A 20,982-nucleotide genomic window follows, 5' to 3' on the forward strand; every position below is an offset into this window, starting at 1 on the left:
AGAGAGCCAGGAGGATGAGCAAGGAGAGAGAGAGCCAGGACGATGAGCAAGGAGAGAGAGAGCCAGGACGATGAGCAAGGAGAGAGAGAGCCAGGACGATGAGCAAGGAGAGAGAGAGCCAGGACGATGAGCAAGGAGAGAGAGAGCCAGGACGATGAGCAAGGAGAGAGAGAGCCAGGACGATGAGCAAGGAGAGAGAGAGCCAGGACGATGAGCAAGGAGAGAGAGAGCCAGGACGATGAGCAAGGAGAGAGAGAGCCAGGACGATGAGCAAGGAGAGAGAGAGCCAGGACGATGAGCAAGGAGAGAGAGAGCCAGGACGATGAGCAAGGAGAGAGAGAGCCAGGACGATGAGCAAGGAGAGAGAGAGCCAGGACGATGAGCAAGGAGAGAGAGAGCCAGGACGATGAGCAAGGAGAGAGAGAGCCAGGACGATGAGCAAGGAGAGAGAGAGCCAGGACGATGAGCAAGGAGAGAGAGAGCCAGGACGATGAGCAAGGAGAGAGAGAGCCAGGACGATGAGCAAGGAGAGAGAGAGCCAGGACGATGAGCAAGGAGAGAGAGAGCCAGGACGATGAGCAAGGAGAGAGAGAGCCAGGACGATGAGCAAGGAGAGAGAGAGCCAGGACGATGAGCAAGGAGAGAGAGAGCCAGGACGATGAGCAAGGAGAGAGAGAGCCAGGACGATGAGCAAGGAGAGAGAGAGCCAGGACGATGAGCAAGGAGAGAGAGAGCCAGGACGATGAGCAAGGAGAGAGAGAGCCAGGACGATGAGCAAGGAGAGAGAGAGCCAGGACGATGAGCAAGGAGAGAGAGAGCCAGGACGATGAGCAAGGAGAGAGAGAGCCAGGACGATGAGCAAGGAGAGAGAGAGCCAGGACGATGAGCAAGGAGAGAGAGAGCCAGGACGATGAGCAAGGAGAGAGAGAGCCAGGACGATGAGCAAGGAGAGAGAGAGCCAGGACGATGAGCAAGGAGAGAGAGAGCCAGGAGGATGAGCAAGGAGAGAGAGAGAGCCAGGAGGATGAGCAAGGAGAGAGAGAGAGCCAGGAGGATGAGCAAGGAGAGAGAGAGAGCCAGGAGGATGAGCAAGGAGAGAGAGAGAGCCAGGAGGATGAGCAAGGAGAGAGAGAGAGCCAGGAGGATGAGCAAGGAGAGAGAGAGAGCCAGGAGGATGAGCAAGGAGAGAGAGAGAGCCAGGAGGATGAGCAAGGAGAGAGAGAGAGCCAGGAGGATGAGCAAGGAGAGAGAGAGAGCCAGGAGGATGAGCAAGGAGAGAGAGAGAGCCAGGAGGATGAGCAAGGAGAGAGAGAGAGCCAGGAGGATGAGCAAGGAGAGAGAGAGAGCCAGGAGGATGAGCAAGGAGAGAGAGAGAGCCAGGAGGATGAGCAAGGAGAGAGAGAGAGCCAGGAGGATGAGCAAGGAGAGAGAGAGAGCCAGGAGGATGAGCAAGGAGAGAGAGAGAGCCAGGAGGATGAGCAAGGAGAGAGAGAGAGCCAGGAGGATGAGCAAGGAGAGAGAGAGAGCCAGGAGGATGAGCAAGGAGAGAGAGAGAGCCAGGAGGATGAGCAAGGAGAGAGAGAGAGCCAGGAGGATGAGCAAGGAGAGAGAGAGCCAGGAGGATGAGCAAGGAGAGAGAGAGCCAGGAGGATGAACAAGGAGAGAGAGAGCCAGCAGGATAAACAAGGAGAGAGAGAGCCAGCAGGATAAGCAAGGAGAGAGAGAGCCAGGAGGATGAGCAAGGAGAGAGAGAGCCAGGAGGATGAGCAAGGAGAGAGAGAGCCAGGAGAGAGAGAGAGCCAGGAGAGAGAGAGCCAGGAGAGAGAGAGCCAGGAGAGAGAGAGCCAGGAGAGAGAGAGCCAGGAGAGCGAGAGCCAGGAGAGAGTTGTTTTTTTTGTTGGTAGATCTCATGTAGCTCATCATTTGAAAAGTAGATCTTAACACAAAAATGGTGGGCACCCCTGGCTAAGCCCTTAGGAGACCTATAGCCTAAGCAATGATAGCAGGAACTCGGGGTAACAGAAGCATTTTCAGTACTTCAAGCAGAACTATGGCCTTCCATTATAAATTTGTACTGCAGCACGTTTTCTCCTAGTTCCCTGTCACCGTCCCACAAATACCTGTTGATCCTGCCAGTGGAGTCCGCCTAATGCTAAAATTTTGCCAAGGCACAGAAACTAATTATTATACAATTTAAGTCAGCCATTTCAAATGGAATATTACATCTTCCAAGGCCTGGGCTGTAATGTGGAGAATTGGAAATGTGCTTCCTGTGATTAGGGTGGCAACAATGCTGCACTGCTCCTGAATCCAGAGCAGAGTTGCCACTCGGGCTGTAGCAGTTTAGAAACATTGAGCAGCTCTACCCTCTTGTCTCCAATGCCGCTGCTTCAACCTTGGTGCCTGGTAAAGTTTCCGCCGGAGCCTTGCAAAACTAAGCAATAGGTTAAAAAACGGCACTCGCAAGGGGGTCCGTCCGTCCAGTACTTTATTTGTAAAAAAGGCATAACAGCAGCAAACAAACAAATGCCTCAAATGCTTACATGCTTCAGCCCCCAAACTGGGCCTTAATCGTAGCCAAGCTGTGCCTGCTTGCACTACAATGGGATGAGAAGATGTTTCAGGGGGCGTGGCTATCAGAATTTCCACTGCCGATTCACAATCCTGTAGCTTGCCAATCAGCACCAGCCAGTCCTGCCCACTGCTTTCTGGATTGACAGCACTTCCTCTGTTGCTACAACACTCCCACTGTGAGCTGCAGTGTCTGGGAGGGGAAGCGTGTGAGACACAAATGGAGGATTTGACTCAGTCAGGGAAGGTAGAGGAAGATTTTTGTTTGGATGGACTGTCATATAGGAGTCTTCAGTTGTCATTTTTATGAGACTGCAGAGAGTCTTTTCCTTTCACTCAAATGGAACTCAACCAGGGACAGAAAGTTACTGGCAGGATCACCAGATTAAAATAAAGGGAAAAAATATGTGGTGGCTGCATTAAACCCGTGTCACACTGCATGCGAAGCTGTGCAAAGCAAAGCTGTCAGGCATGGAGGTTCGCATGCAGTGTGAGAGCTGAGCACGGCCAGATGAAATACTGCATCTTCAGCCAATCGGCTTGCGCATAACAACTGAAAGAGAGCCAGGAGAGCGAGAGCCAGGAGAGAGTTGTTTTTTTTGTTGGTAGATCTCATGTAGCTCATCATTTGAAAAGTAGATCTTAACACAAAAATGGTGGGCACCCCTGGCTAAGCCCTTAGGAGACCTATAGCCTAAGCAATGATAGCAGGAACTCGGGGTAACAGAAGCATTTTCAGTACTTCAAGCAGAACTATGGCAGAGAGCCAGGAGAGAGTTGTTTTTTTTGTTGGTAGATCTCATGTAGCTCATCATTTGAAAAGTAGATCTTAACACAAAAATGGTGGGCACCCCTGGCTAAGCCCTTAGGAGACCTATAGCCTAAGCAATGATAGCAGGAACTCGGGGTAACAGAAGCATTTTCAGTACTTCAAGCAGAACTATGGCCTTCCATTATAAATTTGTACTGCAGCACGTTTTCTCCTAGTTCCCTGTCACCGTCCCACAAATACCTGTTGATCCTGCCAGTGGAGTCCGCCTAATGCTAAAATTTTGCCAAGGCACAGAAACTAATTATTATACAATTTAAGTCAGCCATTTCAAATGGAATATTACATCTTCCAAGGCCTGGGCTGTAATGTGGAGAATTGGAAATGTGCTTCCTGTGATTAGGGTGGCAACAATGCTGCACTGCTCCTGAATCCAGAGCAGAGTTGCCACTCGGGCTGTAGCAGTTTAGAAACATTGAGCAGCTCTACCCTCTTGTCTCCAATGCCGCTGCTTCAACCTTGGTGCCTGGTAAAGTTTCCGCCGGAGCCTTGCAAAACTAAGCAATAGGTTAAAAAACGGCACTCGCAAGGGGGTCCGTCCGTCCAGTACTTTATTTGTAAAAAAGGCATAACAGCAGCAAACAAACAAATGCCTCAAATGCTTACATGCTTCAGCCCCCAAACTGGGCCTTAATCGTAGCCAAGCTGTGCCTGCTTGCACTACAATGGGATGAGAAGATGTTTCAGGGGGCGTGGCTATCAGAATTTCCACTGCCGATTCACAATCCTGTAGCTTGCCAATCAGCACCAGCCAGTCCTGCCCACTGCTTTCTGGATTGACAGCACTTCCTCTGTTGCTACAACACTCCCACTGTGAGCTGCAGTGTCTGGGAGGGGAAGCGTGTGAGACACAAATGGAGGATTTGACTCAGTCAGGGAAGGTAGAGGAAGATTTTTGTTTGGATGGACTGTCATATAGGAGTCTTCAGTTGTCATTTTTATGAGACTGCAGAGAGTCTTTTCCTTTCACTCAAATGGAACTCAACCAGGGACAGAAAGTTACTGGCAGGATCACCAGATTAAAATAAAGGGAAAAAATATGTGGTGGCTGCATTAAACCCGTGTCACACTGCATGCGAAGCTGTGCAAAGCAAAGCTGTCAGGCATGGAGGTTCGCATGCAGTGTGAGAGCTGAGCACGGCCAGATGAAATACTGCATCTTCAGCCAATCGGCTTGCGCATAACAACTGAATGGACTTTACATGGTGACGCGCGAATTCAAAGCGCGAGCCGAGTGGCTGAAGATGAAATTTTTCATCTTGGCACGCTCAACTATGCGAGCTCTCACAAGCTGACGTGCTGGAGTGAAAAAGACATGGCACACTTCACGCGAAGGTCCGCGTACCACCGCTCCGCGCTGCTTCCCGTGCAGTGTGTCACAGCCTTTTAGTTTTCTTTTCAATGTAAGGACTGGTAAACCGCAATATATGAATTTCTTGTTTTTGGGTCTAGATATGCTTTAAGATTTACCGACCCTCCGAGCATCCAATCTACACACTTTAAAAAAGTTTAAACACAGAGGAGTAAACTGTGCCATCCGCCTTTCGGCATTGAGTTGAAGAAGTGATAATCGAGGCAAGCAGGCAACGTTAATCTATTTCAGCAAAAAACCGCCACCAGCCTTTATTCAGCAAAAATGTGCAGCTTACGGCCAAAGCAAATAACGTGGTCATACAATAAATATTACAAAACGGTAAGAATTATTAGAGTGTTTCGCCAAGGCACAGAAACTAATTATTATACAATTTAAGTCAGACATTTCAAATGGAATATGAAATCTGACAAGGCCTGGGCTGTAATGTGGGGAACTGAAATTTGAAGTTAATTGAGAAATCGATGTAATCTAATTAAAATTACGCGTAGTTACATTATTTAGGATTTGGATTGCCATCTTTAAGCTAGTGCAAGCAGCAATAATGATAACGAAAAGGCCAGTATACAAAAACACCAATAGCGCTTCAATGTAATGACTGCCAGGGCTGTATATCGCATAATGGCACTTATGGCCCAGTGCCCAGGGCAGCAGGGTACCAAAGACGGCCCCAATTCTGAAAATGTCCATTTTCTCCTTATTATTTTTCCTCTTCAGACCTTCTATGGACCTCTGTGTCTAAATTTAGTATGGGTGCATGAGACATTAAGAGGAGTCAGAAGACTCTCTAGAGTACAGAAAGCTTAGAGCCATCTCTCCTTTATCTTCAGAAAAACATACTCACTTTTCCTTTGCTCCCGTTGCTCTGTTCACTTGCAGGAGAAGGTGGCCTGTACACAGATTCACTTTAACCCTTTCGCTGCCAGTGCCTTTTTTCACACGCTATAGTCCACATTTTAGGCCTGAAATTACCTAAAACCCCCAAAGCATTTAGAGGGGAATTTATCAAAACTGGGGCAGACAGAATCTGGAGCAGTTGCCCATGGCCCACAACCATTGGGTTCTTCTTCTTATACAGCAACCACTTTGCACTAATCCCCTTTCCCCACAGCAGCTACACACTGGAATATTACCTTTAAGGTTTGTTCCCATTTTAATGAGCATTACCGCCATGAACTGTAGATGTGCAGCGCCATTCAAAGGTAATTGCACCCTAAAGCCCATCTATAGTGCACTGTAACACACCTGCATTATAGCACACAGCGACGCAGAGTTGCAAATTCTCTGTGCATTGCATTGAGCTACACTGACAAAAATCATGCAGGACCTGTTCTTTCACGTGTTGGGACCTAGTTGTCAGGCCTTCTAGCTTGGTTGCAACGCTCTGGCTATCCCCTCCTCTGTCCCACTCCCCATGCATACATTGATTTGTTTCCCAGAAAAAAACAGCACAACTGCCTTCTTTCCCAAAAGCCTGTCTGCACACTGCATGGTGGGAAAGGGCTCTTAGGAAATGTAGTTTATGCCAATAGGAACTCCGCTCCCAGCAGCTGTCCATGCAAGAATTTTAGATGCCTGGTGATGATGTCACAGAGAGTAATAAAAGTTCTCACTTCAGGAATAAGGTAATAAATAGAAAAAAACTATTCTGGATGTAGAAGGGGGGGGGGGGGGGGGGGGGGGGGGGGAGAGGGAGATTTTGAGGGGAAAAAATGTAGGTAATGCCTGGACATAGACTGACTCAGCATCTCTGGTGACCGGCCCATTTTGCTTCACGGGTCACCGGTGCTTTTAAAACCCAGACGGAAACAAGAAAATTCTACATTACTGTGACTTTCTGCTTTCCCATGATTTGGTTTTATTGACTTGTAAATGTGAAATGTGCAGCAAGATTCTCCCACTGGAATTCCTAACCACTGCAGGCTGTAAATCTAGTTTATAAGAGAAGGCCTTACTGAAAGCCACTTAAATAGGTTAGGCAACACTGGGCCACTAAAAGAAGCATTCCATAACAGTACATTGTAATAACTGAGATCATCCAACAAGAAACAAAGCCAAGTAGATTTTAATTGATACAATTGGAACATTAATAATAATTATTATTAATGCACCGATACCGGTTTTTCGGTATTGAGTACCGATATTTTTTTCGATACTCGCCGATACCGAATACTGATACTGGAAGTCCCATTAAGAAAGCCAGACGGCATGTAATTACTCGCCACCTGGATTCCTGATTAGCCGGGAAGCTGGGCGCCATGTAAAGACTCGCCACCCGGCTTCCCGATTAGCAGGGAGCCGTCTCCATGCTTCCTCGGCACCAGGTGATGAGGAGGCATGGAGCCAGCTTTCTGGCCAATCAGGAAGCCGGGAGGAGGGTAATGACTCTTCGCCTGGCTTCCTGATTGGCCAGATTTTCGACCAATTAGGAAGTCGGGCAGCAAGTCATTACACGGCGCCTGGCTTCCTGATTGGCCAGGAAGCCGGCTCCATGCTCCCTCGTCACCAGGGGGGCGGGTAATGACATGCCGTCCAGCTTCCTGACCAATCAGGAAGCTAGATGGCGAGTCATTACACGCTCCCCGGTTTTCTGATTGGCCGGGAAGCAGTTTCCATGCTCCCTCTTCACCAAGTGACGAGGGAGCATGGAGCCAGCTTCCCGGCCAGCGTGTAATGACTCGCTGCCCGGGTTCCTGATAGTGGAAGTTCGGGTATTGTGCTAGACATCGAAGCATTTGGGCGAGTATGAGTACTCACCCAAATACTCGGTATCGGTGCATCCCTAATTATCGTTATTATTATTGTTATTATTAGAAACCACAATTTAATAAATTTTCTGTACTGAAATAAACTAAACAGATCTTCCAGCAATTAAAAAAAGTCAGTTATTTTACATTTACCAGCAGGTATCAAAAAGTTCCATGACACCTGGAGCCGATTTACTGAAACTCAATAAAATGAGTGAATATACACTTCATCTACACATGATTGGGTATTCAAAGTGAATATAGGTATGACTCAGGATGGTGGTTGGGGGGGAATTGGACCACTGCAGAGATATCACCACTTCCACACAGAGCAAGGGTCCTCCTCTGCAGCATTATGGACGAGGACAGGCTATTCAACTCAGGCTGTGGCTATTTTTGAAGAAAACCACGACTTTGCACACCTTTTGTTTGGATGCATCTGGAATATATTCAGCTGATTTAAACCAAAAGTTTAATTGGGCTTTAAAACGGTATTAAACTCTCAATTTATTTTTCAACAATGAGTGCAAATCAAACAAATATACATTGATCAGCAAAGCAATTCTTTATATTTTCACTTAAGCAATTACAGTCATGTTTCTAAACAGCTACAACTCTCTCAGCTCAGTTTCCCTGAACTTCCTGTCCTGTAGAAGACCACAAGGGTTAGAGCAGTCTCTAGCAGCCGTCCATCTACTAGAAGGGAGGAGCAGAGCGCAAGGGAGTGGTTCGCCTTGCTGTGTGTTTGTGGAGACACTTACAGCTTACTCGCACATACAAGGGTGGCTCCATAGGACCCTGCAAGTGAAAGGAGCCACCCTAAAACAGGATATGAAGACAAGTGCTCACGAGACCAGCTGATTCTACAGGAAGCTAAAACTTGAAAACATCAAGGAGCATCATCCATTGTAAGTGATTTAATCAGCATTTAAAATAGCTTAATAACATTTCGACTTTACTATCACTTTATATTGTTCCAATGGAAGATATCAGTAATAGATGCTGATACATCAATAACTGTCCCAGCTGCTCTACCTAACACAAGTGGTAACATAGATCCTAGGGCTGCGCAGAAAAGTAAAAAAAAAAAAAATGTCAGATCATTCCATTTCCATGCAGGTCTGGCATATTAAAGGGTAAACTAAGTAAGCAAAAGGCTCACATGACATAGTTTAGAATGATGTATGGGACTAGCACAAGGTGCCTATTTTGGCTGTGCTGTTTTTACTTTCTTAGAACCATGCCTCCCCTACACTATGCTGTTCATGACTTAATCTGGACCACCTCACTCTTCCCAGCAATACACATCAGAGGGAGGTTCTAACCCTTCCCTACACTATCCAAAACTAAAATGCATTAGTTGGAGTGCCACAGTGACACCCGATGTCACCACTGTGATCTGTAGCGACATAGAGGTTGGTGGGAGGAACCATTGAGCGCAGTAGGGGGGGGCAGGAGATTGACCCTCTTGAAAGTGCTGGTTGAGTAATGAGTAATTATCAATTATCTTTTTTTACAGGGAACTAATTTATTTAAACTGTCGTTTAGGTGACAGATTGACTTTATACACCAGTTAGCCCTCATCAGTGCACCTAGAGCATATGATCTGCCAACCAAGACTCTGTTCATACCTCTTCTCTATTCACCTGACATATCATGACTTCAGGTGAAAAATAAGAACAGAAATAATTCAAATAAATGATGTGGGAAACTGCATTTGCTACCCTTTTTAAATATGTAATTGGCAGCCATCATATTCCCACAGCAAGGCCTGCAGCATGCGAGATGGGGCCCCTATAGTGTACACAGTGCAACATGTCAAGGGCCCCCTATACACACTGCAGCATGCCCTGGGCACTTGTACACAGTATACACAGTGTACCGTGCCAGGGGTCCCTATACCCAGTATACTCAGTGCGGCATTTCCAGGGGTTTCCAATACAAAGTGCAGCATTGTCAGGAGTTAGTTTATACAGTGCAGCATTGTCATGGGTCCCTATACACAGTGAACACAGTGCAACATTGTCAGAAATCCCTATACACATTGCAGTTTGTCAGGGGTCCCAATACAAAGTGCATGGTGCAGCATTGTGAGGAGTTTACTATATACAGTGTACACAGTGCAGCATTGTCAGGGGTCCCTATTGCAAGTGTACACAGTGCAGCATTGTCAGGGGTCCCAATACACAGTGTACACCGTGCAGCATTGTCAGGAGTTAGTTTATACAGTGCAGCATTGTCAGAAATCCCTATACACAGTGCAGCTTGTCAGGGGTCCCTATACAAAGTGCATGGTGCAGCATTGTCAGGAGTTTACTATATACAGTGTACACAGTGCAGCATTGTCAGGGGTCCCTATTGCAAGTGTACACAGTGCAGCATTGTCAGGGGTCACAATACACAGTGTACACCGTGCAGCATTGTCAGGGGGTCCCTATTGCCAGTGTACACAGTGCAGCATTGTCAGGGGGTCCCTATACACAGTGCAACATTGTCAGGAGTCCCTATACACAGTGCAGCATGTTAGGGGCCCCTATACACAGTGTTGTCAGTAGAAACATCCTTGTTCCACTTACAGAGTGTGTCCGCACACATTGACCATCAGCTTCAGGGACGGGTTGCGGTATTTGGTGGTCTTACACCTCGGACAGCCCAGGTCATCCATCTCTTCCCATCACACACAGCCCGGTACACTGTGAACTCTGTCCCCGGGAACCTGGCAGAGAAATCTTAGTTCCTCCCCTCCTTTGGTGTTACACTCAGCCCTGCACAGTGTGATCCCGCTCCTCTCTTCTATTACAACTGATGCTGGAGCATTTACAGCTCATATAGAGTCTGAACAAGAACCAAATATAGGTATAAAGAATGAAAGCTTGTATTTTTATTTTACAAAGAATATTTGAAATGTTTAAAAAGACAGACAGTGTACAGTGTTGTGTTATGGACATTAAATGACCATGATGTATAAGAACTGTGCTATAGGTGAAGTTTCTTATCGCCCATGGCAACCAGTCAGCGTTGTTGATGTGAAATCTTCAGGCTTGCACTCCTCAGACTTTGCAGGCCATCATTGGCTGCCAATCTAATTTCTCTGATGAACGGAGGTTCCTGCGGGATATATTGGATAATAATTCATGTCTGCGCATGGGTGGTACAAGACTTCGAACCCTGCATTAAAGTAGATCTGAAGCCAAAACTGTTTTTAGCAATGGATGGAGTAAGGGAGGGTTATAACCCTTTACAACTTTTTCTCCTTTTGGAGAGATCTCCCTTCACTTCCTGTCTGCCAGCCACAAAAGGAAGTGAGAGGAAACCCCTCCAAAGAGTGGGAAATTCCTTATGGTAAGCAGGGTCACCAAAACTATTGTTCCCATTGGAAGATTTCCCATGTATTCCTGTTCTTGTGACAACTCAAACTCTGGGATTTTCTTTTAGTGGTGACCAGAACAAATAGAGTGGGTGAATCTCCCTAACGGAGACACAGACAGCAATAAATACCTAATGGGTGTTATAATCCTTCTCCATTCTATCCAAACATGTTTATATATAGTGGCCTCTCAGTTGCACTTTAAGGTAGTTCATCTATTTTAAATCGGCTGCCAACACACCCCAGCATGGCTCAAACTGCACCCGGCATTTTTTGGAAATGCAAAACACACAGAGTGCAGGGGTGTTACCTCTACGTGCTTTGAAATGCCATTCAAAATGGGCCCCCTGGACCATACTACAATGTTATAGTGTTAACCTGGCCTACATCATCCAACTGCACATGAAAGCACAACACAGTGAATAGTAACTCCAGCTAATCATTTCATTTAATGATACTTTTTTTTTTTTTTGAAAAATCTTTTTATTCATTTTGCATATTACGGGTACACAACAAGACACCAAATTGATTCTGCCTTCCTCCAGTTGAGGACCAGGAGTTTCCTGGCATGGAATAAGAAGAATATCAGCAGAGTATGTAATGCTACGGATGGTACAATGTCGTCTATCAGGCACAGTATACATACTCTACAAGTGTTGGGGATTGGAGTATTAAGATCACATCTCGGCCACGCCCCCCCATTTAATGATACTTTTAATTCATTATCAGGTGTCCGGAGCACCCGCCTGTCTTGCTGCTGTTAGGCTGAATGAAGTACTAATGTCAGTGGCACTCCAGTTAGGCAGGAGCCGGAAGAAGATGCAAGCAGATCCCTGCCAGCAACGTCTTAAGAGACCTGAAGTAAAGGTATGAAAAATGGGGAGCAGACTGGGCCTCAGTTATAGTCAATATCTTTGTCATTGCCCATTTGTTGCCTGTGTATTGTCACAATTGCCCGCATGTTGCAACAATTGACTGATTGTTGCCCATGTATTGCAACTATTTACTTGTCTGTATATTGTCATAACTTCCAGCTGTCTCTTACTATAAGGGGTTGTCCCTCTTTTGGAGCTAAATCCGTCTGCCCTCCTTTCATCTTCAGTTATATGCACTGATCAGCAATGAATCTCTGCAACAGTTGGAACCAGCTTGGGGACTTTAGTTTCAATGCAGGATTATTGGACTGCCATGTTCTTACATATTAGGGCTGCAACAACTAATCGATCAAATCAATGATAATCGATAATTAGAATCGTTGTCAACTATTTTTATTATCAATTAGTTGATTCTGGGATTAGTTGATTGTGCCCCCCGCTGCACCTCCGTTTCTCCCCGTTCTCCCCGCTGTGCCTCAGATACTTCTCTGTTCCCCCCGCTGTGTCTCCAATGCGACTCGTTCTCCCCACTGTGTCTCCGATGCATGAAACATGTTCATACATACAGGCACACAACCAAGAACACAGACTATCTGCCAATGCAGGGGTGACCGTTCGCAGGTAATCGCAGTATGTGTAATTACATGCAAACTTCCGCAGATGCGTGTGGCTGTTATTCCTTTGAGCAGTGCCTCCCACCCGCAGCTGTCCAAACAGGGCCGGCCTTAGGGGTGTGCGAGCCGTGCGGCCGCACAGGGCGCCATGGCAACAAGGGCGCCGTGCGGCCGTCACAGCTCGTCCTGTGGGCGGCTTCTCTCCCCCTCACCAAAATGAGTCTCACAGAACAATTTTTGAGACTCGTGCAGTCGGCCTCATTCACAAGTGGGAATGTGGCCTAGAAACAACTCTTGTGCAGCTGCACAGTTTCCACAAATAGTGCATCCAGGAGTGCTTATGAGCCTAGAGAAATTGCTATGCTCTGTTCCCCATGGTAGCTAAAACCTAGCCACTTACATTCATTGCTGATAGTCAGGAAAACTGGTTAAATGTATAGCACAGATAATATGAAATATACAGGCTAAAGCTGGCTATATACTAAGATTATCTGCAGATTTTCTATGGTCAGATGGAAAAAGTGCAACAGATTCCTCCATCTACGCTAAACTGTGTGGCTGGAGGAATCTCCCACTGGGCCAAGCTTCAGTATCTTGCTAGTCGGCCCCGCTGGCTCTCAAAATCAGGTATTTTGACAGCCAGCGGGGCCGAAAAGCAAGATCTTTAGAGTGCTGCACAACTGAAGATATTCTTAGATCCTGCCCTATATTACCCTAATGAAAGAAATAAGCACACCGGCATTTGCAAATTCTGTATTTTCAGGGGTTAAAAAAAAAACCCATACTAGAGGTGGAGGTAGTTAATGTGGTCATAGTAGGGCTTTGGTCACTAAAAGGAGCAAGTAAAAATTGGTTTGACATCTAGACATTCAGAAAAACAGGCTGGTCAACATTGCAAAGCAGATCAAGAAACCTGAATGGCCAGTAACTAATTTCAGACCAGGATTCTCCCCTTATACAAACACCAAACTGTCCTCTGTTGGGGAGGAAAAGGATATTGACTAGTTGGGAATATTGCAGAAGATGAACAGTTTGTAAAGATGGGATTTTCATTAATTTTAGGGAAATTCCGATCACTTATGTCCACGACATTGAGGGCAGATCCTGAGGGCACATTAATTGGAACATACCGTGTTTCCCTGAAAATAAGACACTGGCTTATATATATTTTTGGCTCAAAAAAACACACTAGGTCTTATTTTTTTTTAATGTACAAAAATCCAAATTAAATAATCCAAAATGGCAAAATTAAGAATATGGTGATCAGAGCAATCAGGGGTGCCGTACCTTTCCAAGAGCAATTTGGTAACCAATCGCTGTCCAGAATGAGTGAAGCGCACTTTCACTATCGATTCCTCACAGGCGCAGTGCATTTGGTATCACTCCGCCTGTGACAGGAGCCGGCACTATAGAGGAAGCATCGGCTTATGTGACTCTGCTCCCTCCGCTGCCGCCTCGCTTCCTCTAGCACTGGCTACGTTGGCACCGCTGATTCTCTCCTGCCTCTCCGGCGGCTCTTCAAGTTCCCCCTTATGCCACCCCCGGCCCTGGGAATGGTCACAACTAGGTCTTATTTATGGGTTAGGTCTTATATTTTAGCAATTCCCAAAAATAGTACTAGGTCTTTTTTGGGGGGAAACACGGTAGAGAACAATAAATAAAAAAAAACTGACAGAAGTTACTTCTAACCCATTCCTGCTCTATATCAAAAACTGAAAAAGAAGCTGGAGATGGGACTAAAGTTTTATTATTGGAATGAACTATCCTTTACCAGTATACAGAACTGATAACTATGATTCTCAGAGGTCAAATATAATTTAATGGGTCATTTGAACCTATACTAAACCTATACATAATTAACAGTCTTGTCCTGTATTAAAAAGGGGATGTATTGCAGGGACAAGTCTATAATTTTGCCACTTTATAGATCATTGGTTCGACCTCATCTGGAGTACGCGGTCCAGTTCTGGTCACCAGTACTAAGAAAAGATGTCCTTGAGTTGGAAAAAGTCCAGCGGAGGGCAACCAAACTAATTAGGGGTATGGAGGACCAGAGCTACGAGACAAGGCTACTAAATTTAAACATGTTCACATTGGAGGTGAGGAGATTAAGGGGGGATATGATCTCCATGTACAAAATGTTCAATGGTGGCAGCAACATTAGCGATAAACTGTTTAAAATTAACTCCATTACAAAAACTAGAGGCCACCACCTAAAATTGGTGGAAAAAAAATTCCAGCACAAGGGGCGAAGGGGGTTCTTCACAGTAAGATCAGTTAGGGTCTGGAACTCACTGCCACAGACAGTGATTTCAGCAAAGAATGTGGAATTGTTCAAGAAACTTTTGGACGATTTCTTAAGGGACCGTAATATACAGGGGTACGGGTACTCCTAGAATGAGATCCTAATAGGTTGGACTTGATGGACTAATGTCTTTATTCAACCTCAAATACTATGTAACTATGTAACAGTCATTTGTTATTATACTGTGATTCACAAATTTATTATACCATGATTAAACACTGGAATTAGAAATGAATTAGATACCATATATTTATGTGGTAGCTGGATTACAACTGCAGTATCAGAGGCAGTGAGATCTCCTGTCTGACATTGGGCTATACCGCAATTAGTGGTTTAGTACTATACCATAAATGCTAAAAGAGCAGGAAGGAAGTCTTGCCATTTTCACACACTATGGTTTGAATTTCTGTTTCCCGGTGGTGAAGACATTTGGAATGCTATTTATGACAATAGGTCTTATCCTGGCGTTGATTCAAAAAATTACAAAGTGGCATTTTTTTTTAAGGTATGGAGTCATGCTAAACCTCAAAAATAAGAGCCTTCTGTAAGAAGATATAAGTACTGTTCATGTGCATGGCAATCAAAGTGAAACATGGTTAAGCAGAAGTAAACTGCTGTGTGCTGGGCGGGTGTTTGTCCTAATTTGCAATTATGCTTATACTTACCTGAAGCTTGCCATACACTTTTAGATTCTCTGCAGATTCCGTCATCTACACTAAACTGTGTGGCTGGAGGAATCTCCCACTGGGCCAAGCTTCAGTATCTTGCTACTGGGCCCTGCTGGCTCTCAAAATACCTGAGCAATGCTGGCATCCACTCAGATTGTTCAGATATTTTGACAGCCAGAGGGGTCGACGAGCTGTTGGATTGATCTTTGGTCCTCATCTCTGTCCTCCACTGCCGCCATTTCGGCTGCAGACACTTCCAGGTCCTCTTTGGCCTTTGGGTGGCCACTCATGGTGTAACTCCAGCACATTCGCACAGGAGTTACGCCCTCCCTAGCATCCGGCCCATTCACGGCATCTTAGAGAGCTTGTGAGTGTGCATACTACATAGTAAATAAAAGTAATTTTCCGGCACACACTTGAAGGGTTTTTAAAGTATTGATATGTTTATTCAATACCCAATGTCGCATACTGTTATACGGTGCTAACGTTTCGGTTCCGCACAGGGATCCTTCATCAGAGCGACAGTGAAGGATCCCTGTGTGGACCTGAAACGTTAGCATCGTATGACAGCATGTGACATTGGGTATTGAATAAATATATCAATACTTTAAAAAGCCTTCAAGTGTGTGCCGGTGAATTACTTTTATTTACTATTAGTGTTTTGCACGGCGCCATCCGTGTGGTCACCTTGTGGTTTTGAGACCGTGGCAGTGCGAATGGGATTTGGACTTTGTTGTGCATACTACATGGCGCATTTGCTGTACAGTGTACCAAGAAAATGTAAATATTGCTGGGTGAGAGAAACAAAGTATTCTTTGGCAGAAGAGACTTTGCATGTTTGACTTTACATCCATTTTAGCTCTGATATCAGCAGTATCATTGGGGAGGGGGTGTTAGACACCAGTGCACCACCAGGTCCCGGTCTGCTCCCAGGGCCAGAGGAGACAGGGACTATTTTATCAGCACGGCAAATAAATTCAGGATGAAGAGCGGGTAGCAGGGCGCAGAACGTCCATTCTCTAATCTGCTCTGTGATGAGTGAGACAGGAGCGCTGTACGCTGTAATTGTGTGCACAATTCTGTGCTCGATCTCCAAGACTTTCTATAATTTTCTTACTGAATTTTTTTTTGGGGGGGGTTGACACTATGAGTTACCACACCGGGTGACACCAACCCTATTGACGCCTCTGACTGATACCTTGGAGGAATGAGATATTGAGTACACTCCTACATGCGGGCTCTGTGATCTGCTAGTGTTTGGGGTATATTTATGCTTGAGGTAATTATAGCTGTATTAGTGCACTTGCAGCACAGTTCAGTACTGTGACTAGTGTTTTTATTTTTCATTTTCACAAACAGTTAATTTTTTCAGAACAAGCTTCATTTTGCTACATTTTATCATTACGGCTTGGACTGATTATGGAGTAGACTCTCCAAAGCTTGTCCTAAATAAATAACTGTAAAGCTGGCCATACACCTTACGATTATCGTTCGATTTCTTTTCTCCCGTCAACGAACCCCCCCCCCCTTCAATTTCCGCTGGAATACCCCATCATGCACAGACCAATGTAGATTTCGATTATCGTTCGTTAACAATACTAACTGGCCGAATTTCGTCGATCGTCAGAAAGGATTTTCGCATGTGCAGTGTTCAGGTTGCTATTTTTTCCATATGAAAACGCCACTAATCCATCGATTTTCGTACAATTCTAAAAAAGTTTTCCAGCTTCACCCATCGAGGAAATTCGTCCAGTTGTACAGTAATTGTGATCATTCACTTCCCTTCAACTGGCCGATTAATGTTCGAAAACGCATTTGTGTTCGATTTCCAAAGTATGGTCACCTTTAGGCAAATGAAAAACGATCACAAATGGTACTCAGTTGGGTGTATTTATTAATCCTTTCACCCAAGATTCACACAACTTTAACCCAAGAATTAAACATTTTGCACATAAGATTTAATTTAAAAAAAGTGTAAATCCTGGGTGAAGGTTGTGTGAATCTTGGGTAAATATCATTACTAAATAGACCCTTTGTGTGCTCAAGAAGTTAGTAGGCACCTGACCATCACACAAGTTTATGGACATTCCATGGGTATTAATATGGAGGTGCCCTTCTCCTTTTTTGCAGCTGTTACAGCCTCCATTTGTCTGAAAAGGCTTTCCACAAGATTTTGGAGTGTGTCTATGAGAATTTGTGCCCATTCAGCCAGATTAGCATTTGTGAGGTCAGACATGAGATGACCTAGCTCCCAATCGGCATTCCAATTTACCCCAGAGGTGTTTAAAGGGTTGAGGTCAGGGCTCTGTGCTGCTCACTCAAGTTCCTCCCTACCAGAGTCATCATACCATGTCTCTGAGGAGCTGGCTTTGTGCTTAGGGGCACACTCCTGCTTGAACAGGAAAGGACCTTCCCCAAACTGTTGCCTCAAGGTTGGACACGCGAAATTGACTAAAACTGCTTTGTACTCTATGTTGTAGCATTAACAGTACCCTTCAGTGGAAACATCTGAATGAAAGGCAACTAGGCTTTTCACTTTGCAAGGGAATTTGCACTTTGCAGGGGAAGTTTCCCCTTATCTTAGTGAATGTGGTGTAGTTTCATGGTGCCAAGAATACCCAATCACTTGCAAGGAAACAAAAAAAAAAACAGTATTTTTGCTTGCACATGATTGATGATGATAAACATCAGCAAAGCTTCACCTCATTCTCCAAGTTAAGCGGAAATGTGCAAAGTGCAAATTCCCTTGCGAACAGCCTATCTGCCTTTAGTAAATCAACCTCAATATTTTGGAAGGGGGTCCAAATAGGTTTGGCCATATAGTGTATAAGTATGCCACCTTTATATATTTATTGTATATATGTGTGTGTGTGTGTGTGTGTGTGTGTGTTTTTTTCATACATCTGTCACCAGAGGAGGTGAGTGGTCAATGGGGATACCTGTTCCAGTAACAACTGTTTAGGGTGAAATTCTCCTCATTCCAGAGATGTTTTCTTTTATTTATGCCGTGTCATCAAGACAAAAATGAAGGGTAAATCTCTCCAACAGGGACACAGATAGAAATAAACATCTGACAGATCCAGACAGTTTCCAATCCATCCTCATGCTATGCAAAACTAAAGAGATCAACTGATCACATTGACCTGCGGTTGTTATGAAAATGTAACTTCTTTTATGTATTTTCTTTCTCGTATGCTTGGTTGGAATCATCCTTATTTGTGGCTTGTTAATTTTATTCGGCATTTTCATCCACAGTTATAAATCACCAGTCTAAAACTACCTCCAGTGGTGTCACTAGTGGGGTGCGGCCCGCACCCGGGTGCCACCATTGGAGGGGTGACACCAAAATAACTGGCAGTCATTTTGTTGTCACCCCCTATGAAAAGTCGGGCACTCGGTCACGGACCGAGAGCCCAACAGTGTCAGGAGAGAGGAGGGGACCCGGCAACATACCTCATGGCGCCGGGTGAATGTCCCCTCCTCTCTCTGCCGGCGTCCATCACTAAGATGGCCGCCAGCAGGCGTCAATAAGACGGCCGCTCATGTGCGATGACGTCATCACGCGCATGAGCAATTATGTCATGGCGGGGTGTCACCCGGTCTCCACTCCAGGTGACACCCAGCCTCGGGAAGCCCCTGACTACCTCAGTTTTAATAAGTGCCTTCAAGTGAATCTGTGGCCAGGCTGTGGACATTCAAGTATTTACATATTTACACAGTAAGGGCCCATTCACACCACCTCCAGATAATCTCCAGACCAGACTGTTTCCGGACCCAAGATGCATCCTAATGTATCCCTATGCTATTTCTGGTCTCTGTTCACACCAGTGCAGTCCAGACCAGACAAAATGAGACCTGCAGTATTTTTCTGGTCTGTTGCACTGGAACTATGGGCAGGTTCACACCATTTTCCGGGGCAGATCTGGTCCGGAAAATGGTGTGAACCTGCCCTAAAGGAGCTTTAAGCCCTCGAGACTGTTTCCGGACCCAAGATGCATCCTAATGTATCCCTATGCTATTTCTGGTCTCTGTTCACACCAGTGCAGTCCAGACCAGACAAAATGAGACCTGCAGTATTTTTCTGGTCTGTTGCACTGGAACTATGGGCAGGTTCACACCATTTTCCGGGGCAGATCTGGTCCGGAAAATGGTGTGAACCTGCCCTAAAGGAGCTTTAAGCCCTCGTTCACACCTTAACGTTTTGTACCGCGCTCTACGGTCGACGAACGCTCTACAAAACGCTCAAACATGAAAATCCCATTGTTTTCAATGGGTCTGGTTCACACCTTGGCGTATTTCAGCCCGTCCCTAACGCGCTACAAAACGGCCCACGCCTGAAAAGGTACATGTACTACTTTGGGCCGTTTTTGTTGAGCGTTTCCATTGGGATACAGCCAAGTAGCTCTCGGAAACGCGCGTTTGTCACGCAATTTTTTTACCGCGAATCGCGACAGACGCGCATATGCAATACGCCTAGGTGTGAACCAAGCCTTAAACAAACTATCATTGATTTATGCAGCTGTAGTCACTATGGAGCAATTAATCCTCAAAGTTCAGAGCAGAAGTACGAAAGCTCCTCAAGTTGGATCTCTCAGCAGCTCAGGTCACCCTGCTTCCTCCTCTTTCACATATATTGACTTGGCAGCCGTCCAAACTCTAATGTAAATGCAGATCAGGTATGTTAGCTGGTGGAACAGAGTAGCAGGGCCGGCCTTAGGGGTGTGCGAGCAGTGCGGCCGCACAGGGCGCCATGGCAACAAGGGCGCCGTGCGGCCGACACAGCTACTAGCGCAATTGTTGTTTTCGCGCGCTGACGCATCTGATGCACATTTACGTTTGTGCGTAAATGAAGCCCCCCTTAAACATATAAGGCCGGCCCTGCAGAGTAGGCTATGCTGCTGAGAAAACTAACTTGCATGACTTCAGTTCCATTCAGCTTCTGGGTGTGCAGAAAAGTCTTGTGTAAACTACGAGTAACTGGAATTGTAGCTTATGCAAAACAATAGAACTCGCCACGCATCGGATGGATTGAATCACAAGCTCTTCCACAGCACTAAACAGAGAAGTGTAGGAGTCAAGGAAAGATAAGTATTTGCTGCTGGGGAGGTCCTCATTAAGGCAAACCTGTTGCTTAGCCTGGAATGGGGAAACACTTGTTTCCTGGAAGCTTGGACATGTATTTGTATAAATGCTATTACAGGGTCAGTCATTGATCAGGGTGAGTGGTTTTTGTAAGGTGTTCTGTCGTAGGGTGACAATGCTGCTCTTCCATAGATACAGTATGGCAAGTAATGGTATTCTGTGACAGGAAGCGTGCTACTGGCAAGATGATCAGGTGAAAGGGAAAAAAATAAAACTAATGTAACCACATCATCTAATGTCTCGTAGGCTGCAATATATTACATCTCTGTTTTGTTTGTAGATATGCTGTACAACACTAAACATATATTTGGATTTTATTAAATGTACTCTTTTCATATTCAGTCTTCACAAAATGTAATGTTTCCACTATCTGCTGTTTTACATTAAAGGATGATTTATAAAGCTTCCGCCTAGCCACACGTGGAGTTGGCACGGTATTCCTGCCTTTAGACAGAGCCAAGGAGCATGCTCTTCAGCCCTATCTCATGGGGG

The 20,982-nt window shown here is 45.4% G+C and overlaps 1 protein-coding gene across 1 annotated transcript in view; it reads right to left on the minus strand.

Moving 5' to 3' along the window:
- MNAT1 (MNAT1, CDK activating kinase assembly factor) overlaps positions 1-10,225 on the minus strand; it is a 107,622-nt gene extending 97,397 nt beyond the window's left edge. The window contains exon 1 of the mRNA XM_018562047.1: positions 10,096-10,225. Coding sequence (XP_018417549.1) covers positions 10,096-10,184 — 89 coding nt within the window. The 5' untranslated portion in view covers positions 10,185-10,225. The remainder of the gene's footprint in view (positions 1-10,095) is intronic.
- Between the last annotated feature and the right edge of the window lie 10,757 nt (positions 10,226-20,982).

Source organism: Nanorana parkeri, unplaced genomic scaffold (assembly GCF_000935625.1).
Source record: "Nanorana parkeri isolate BGI_ZX_2015 unplaced genomic scaffold, ASM93562v1 scaffold20, whole genome shotgun sequence".
NCBI lineage: Eukaryota > Metazoa > Chordata > Amphibia > Anura > Dicroglossidae > Nanorana > Nanorana parkeri.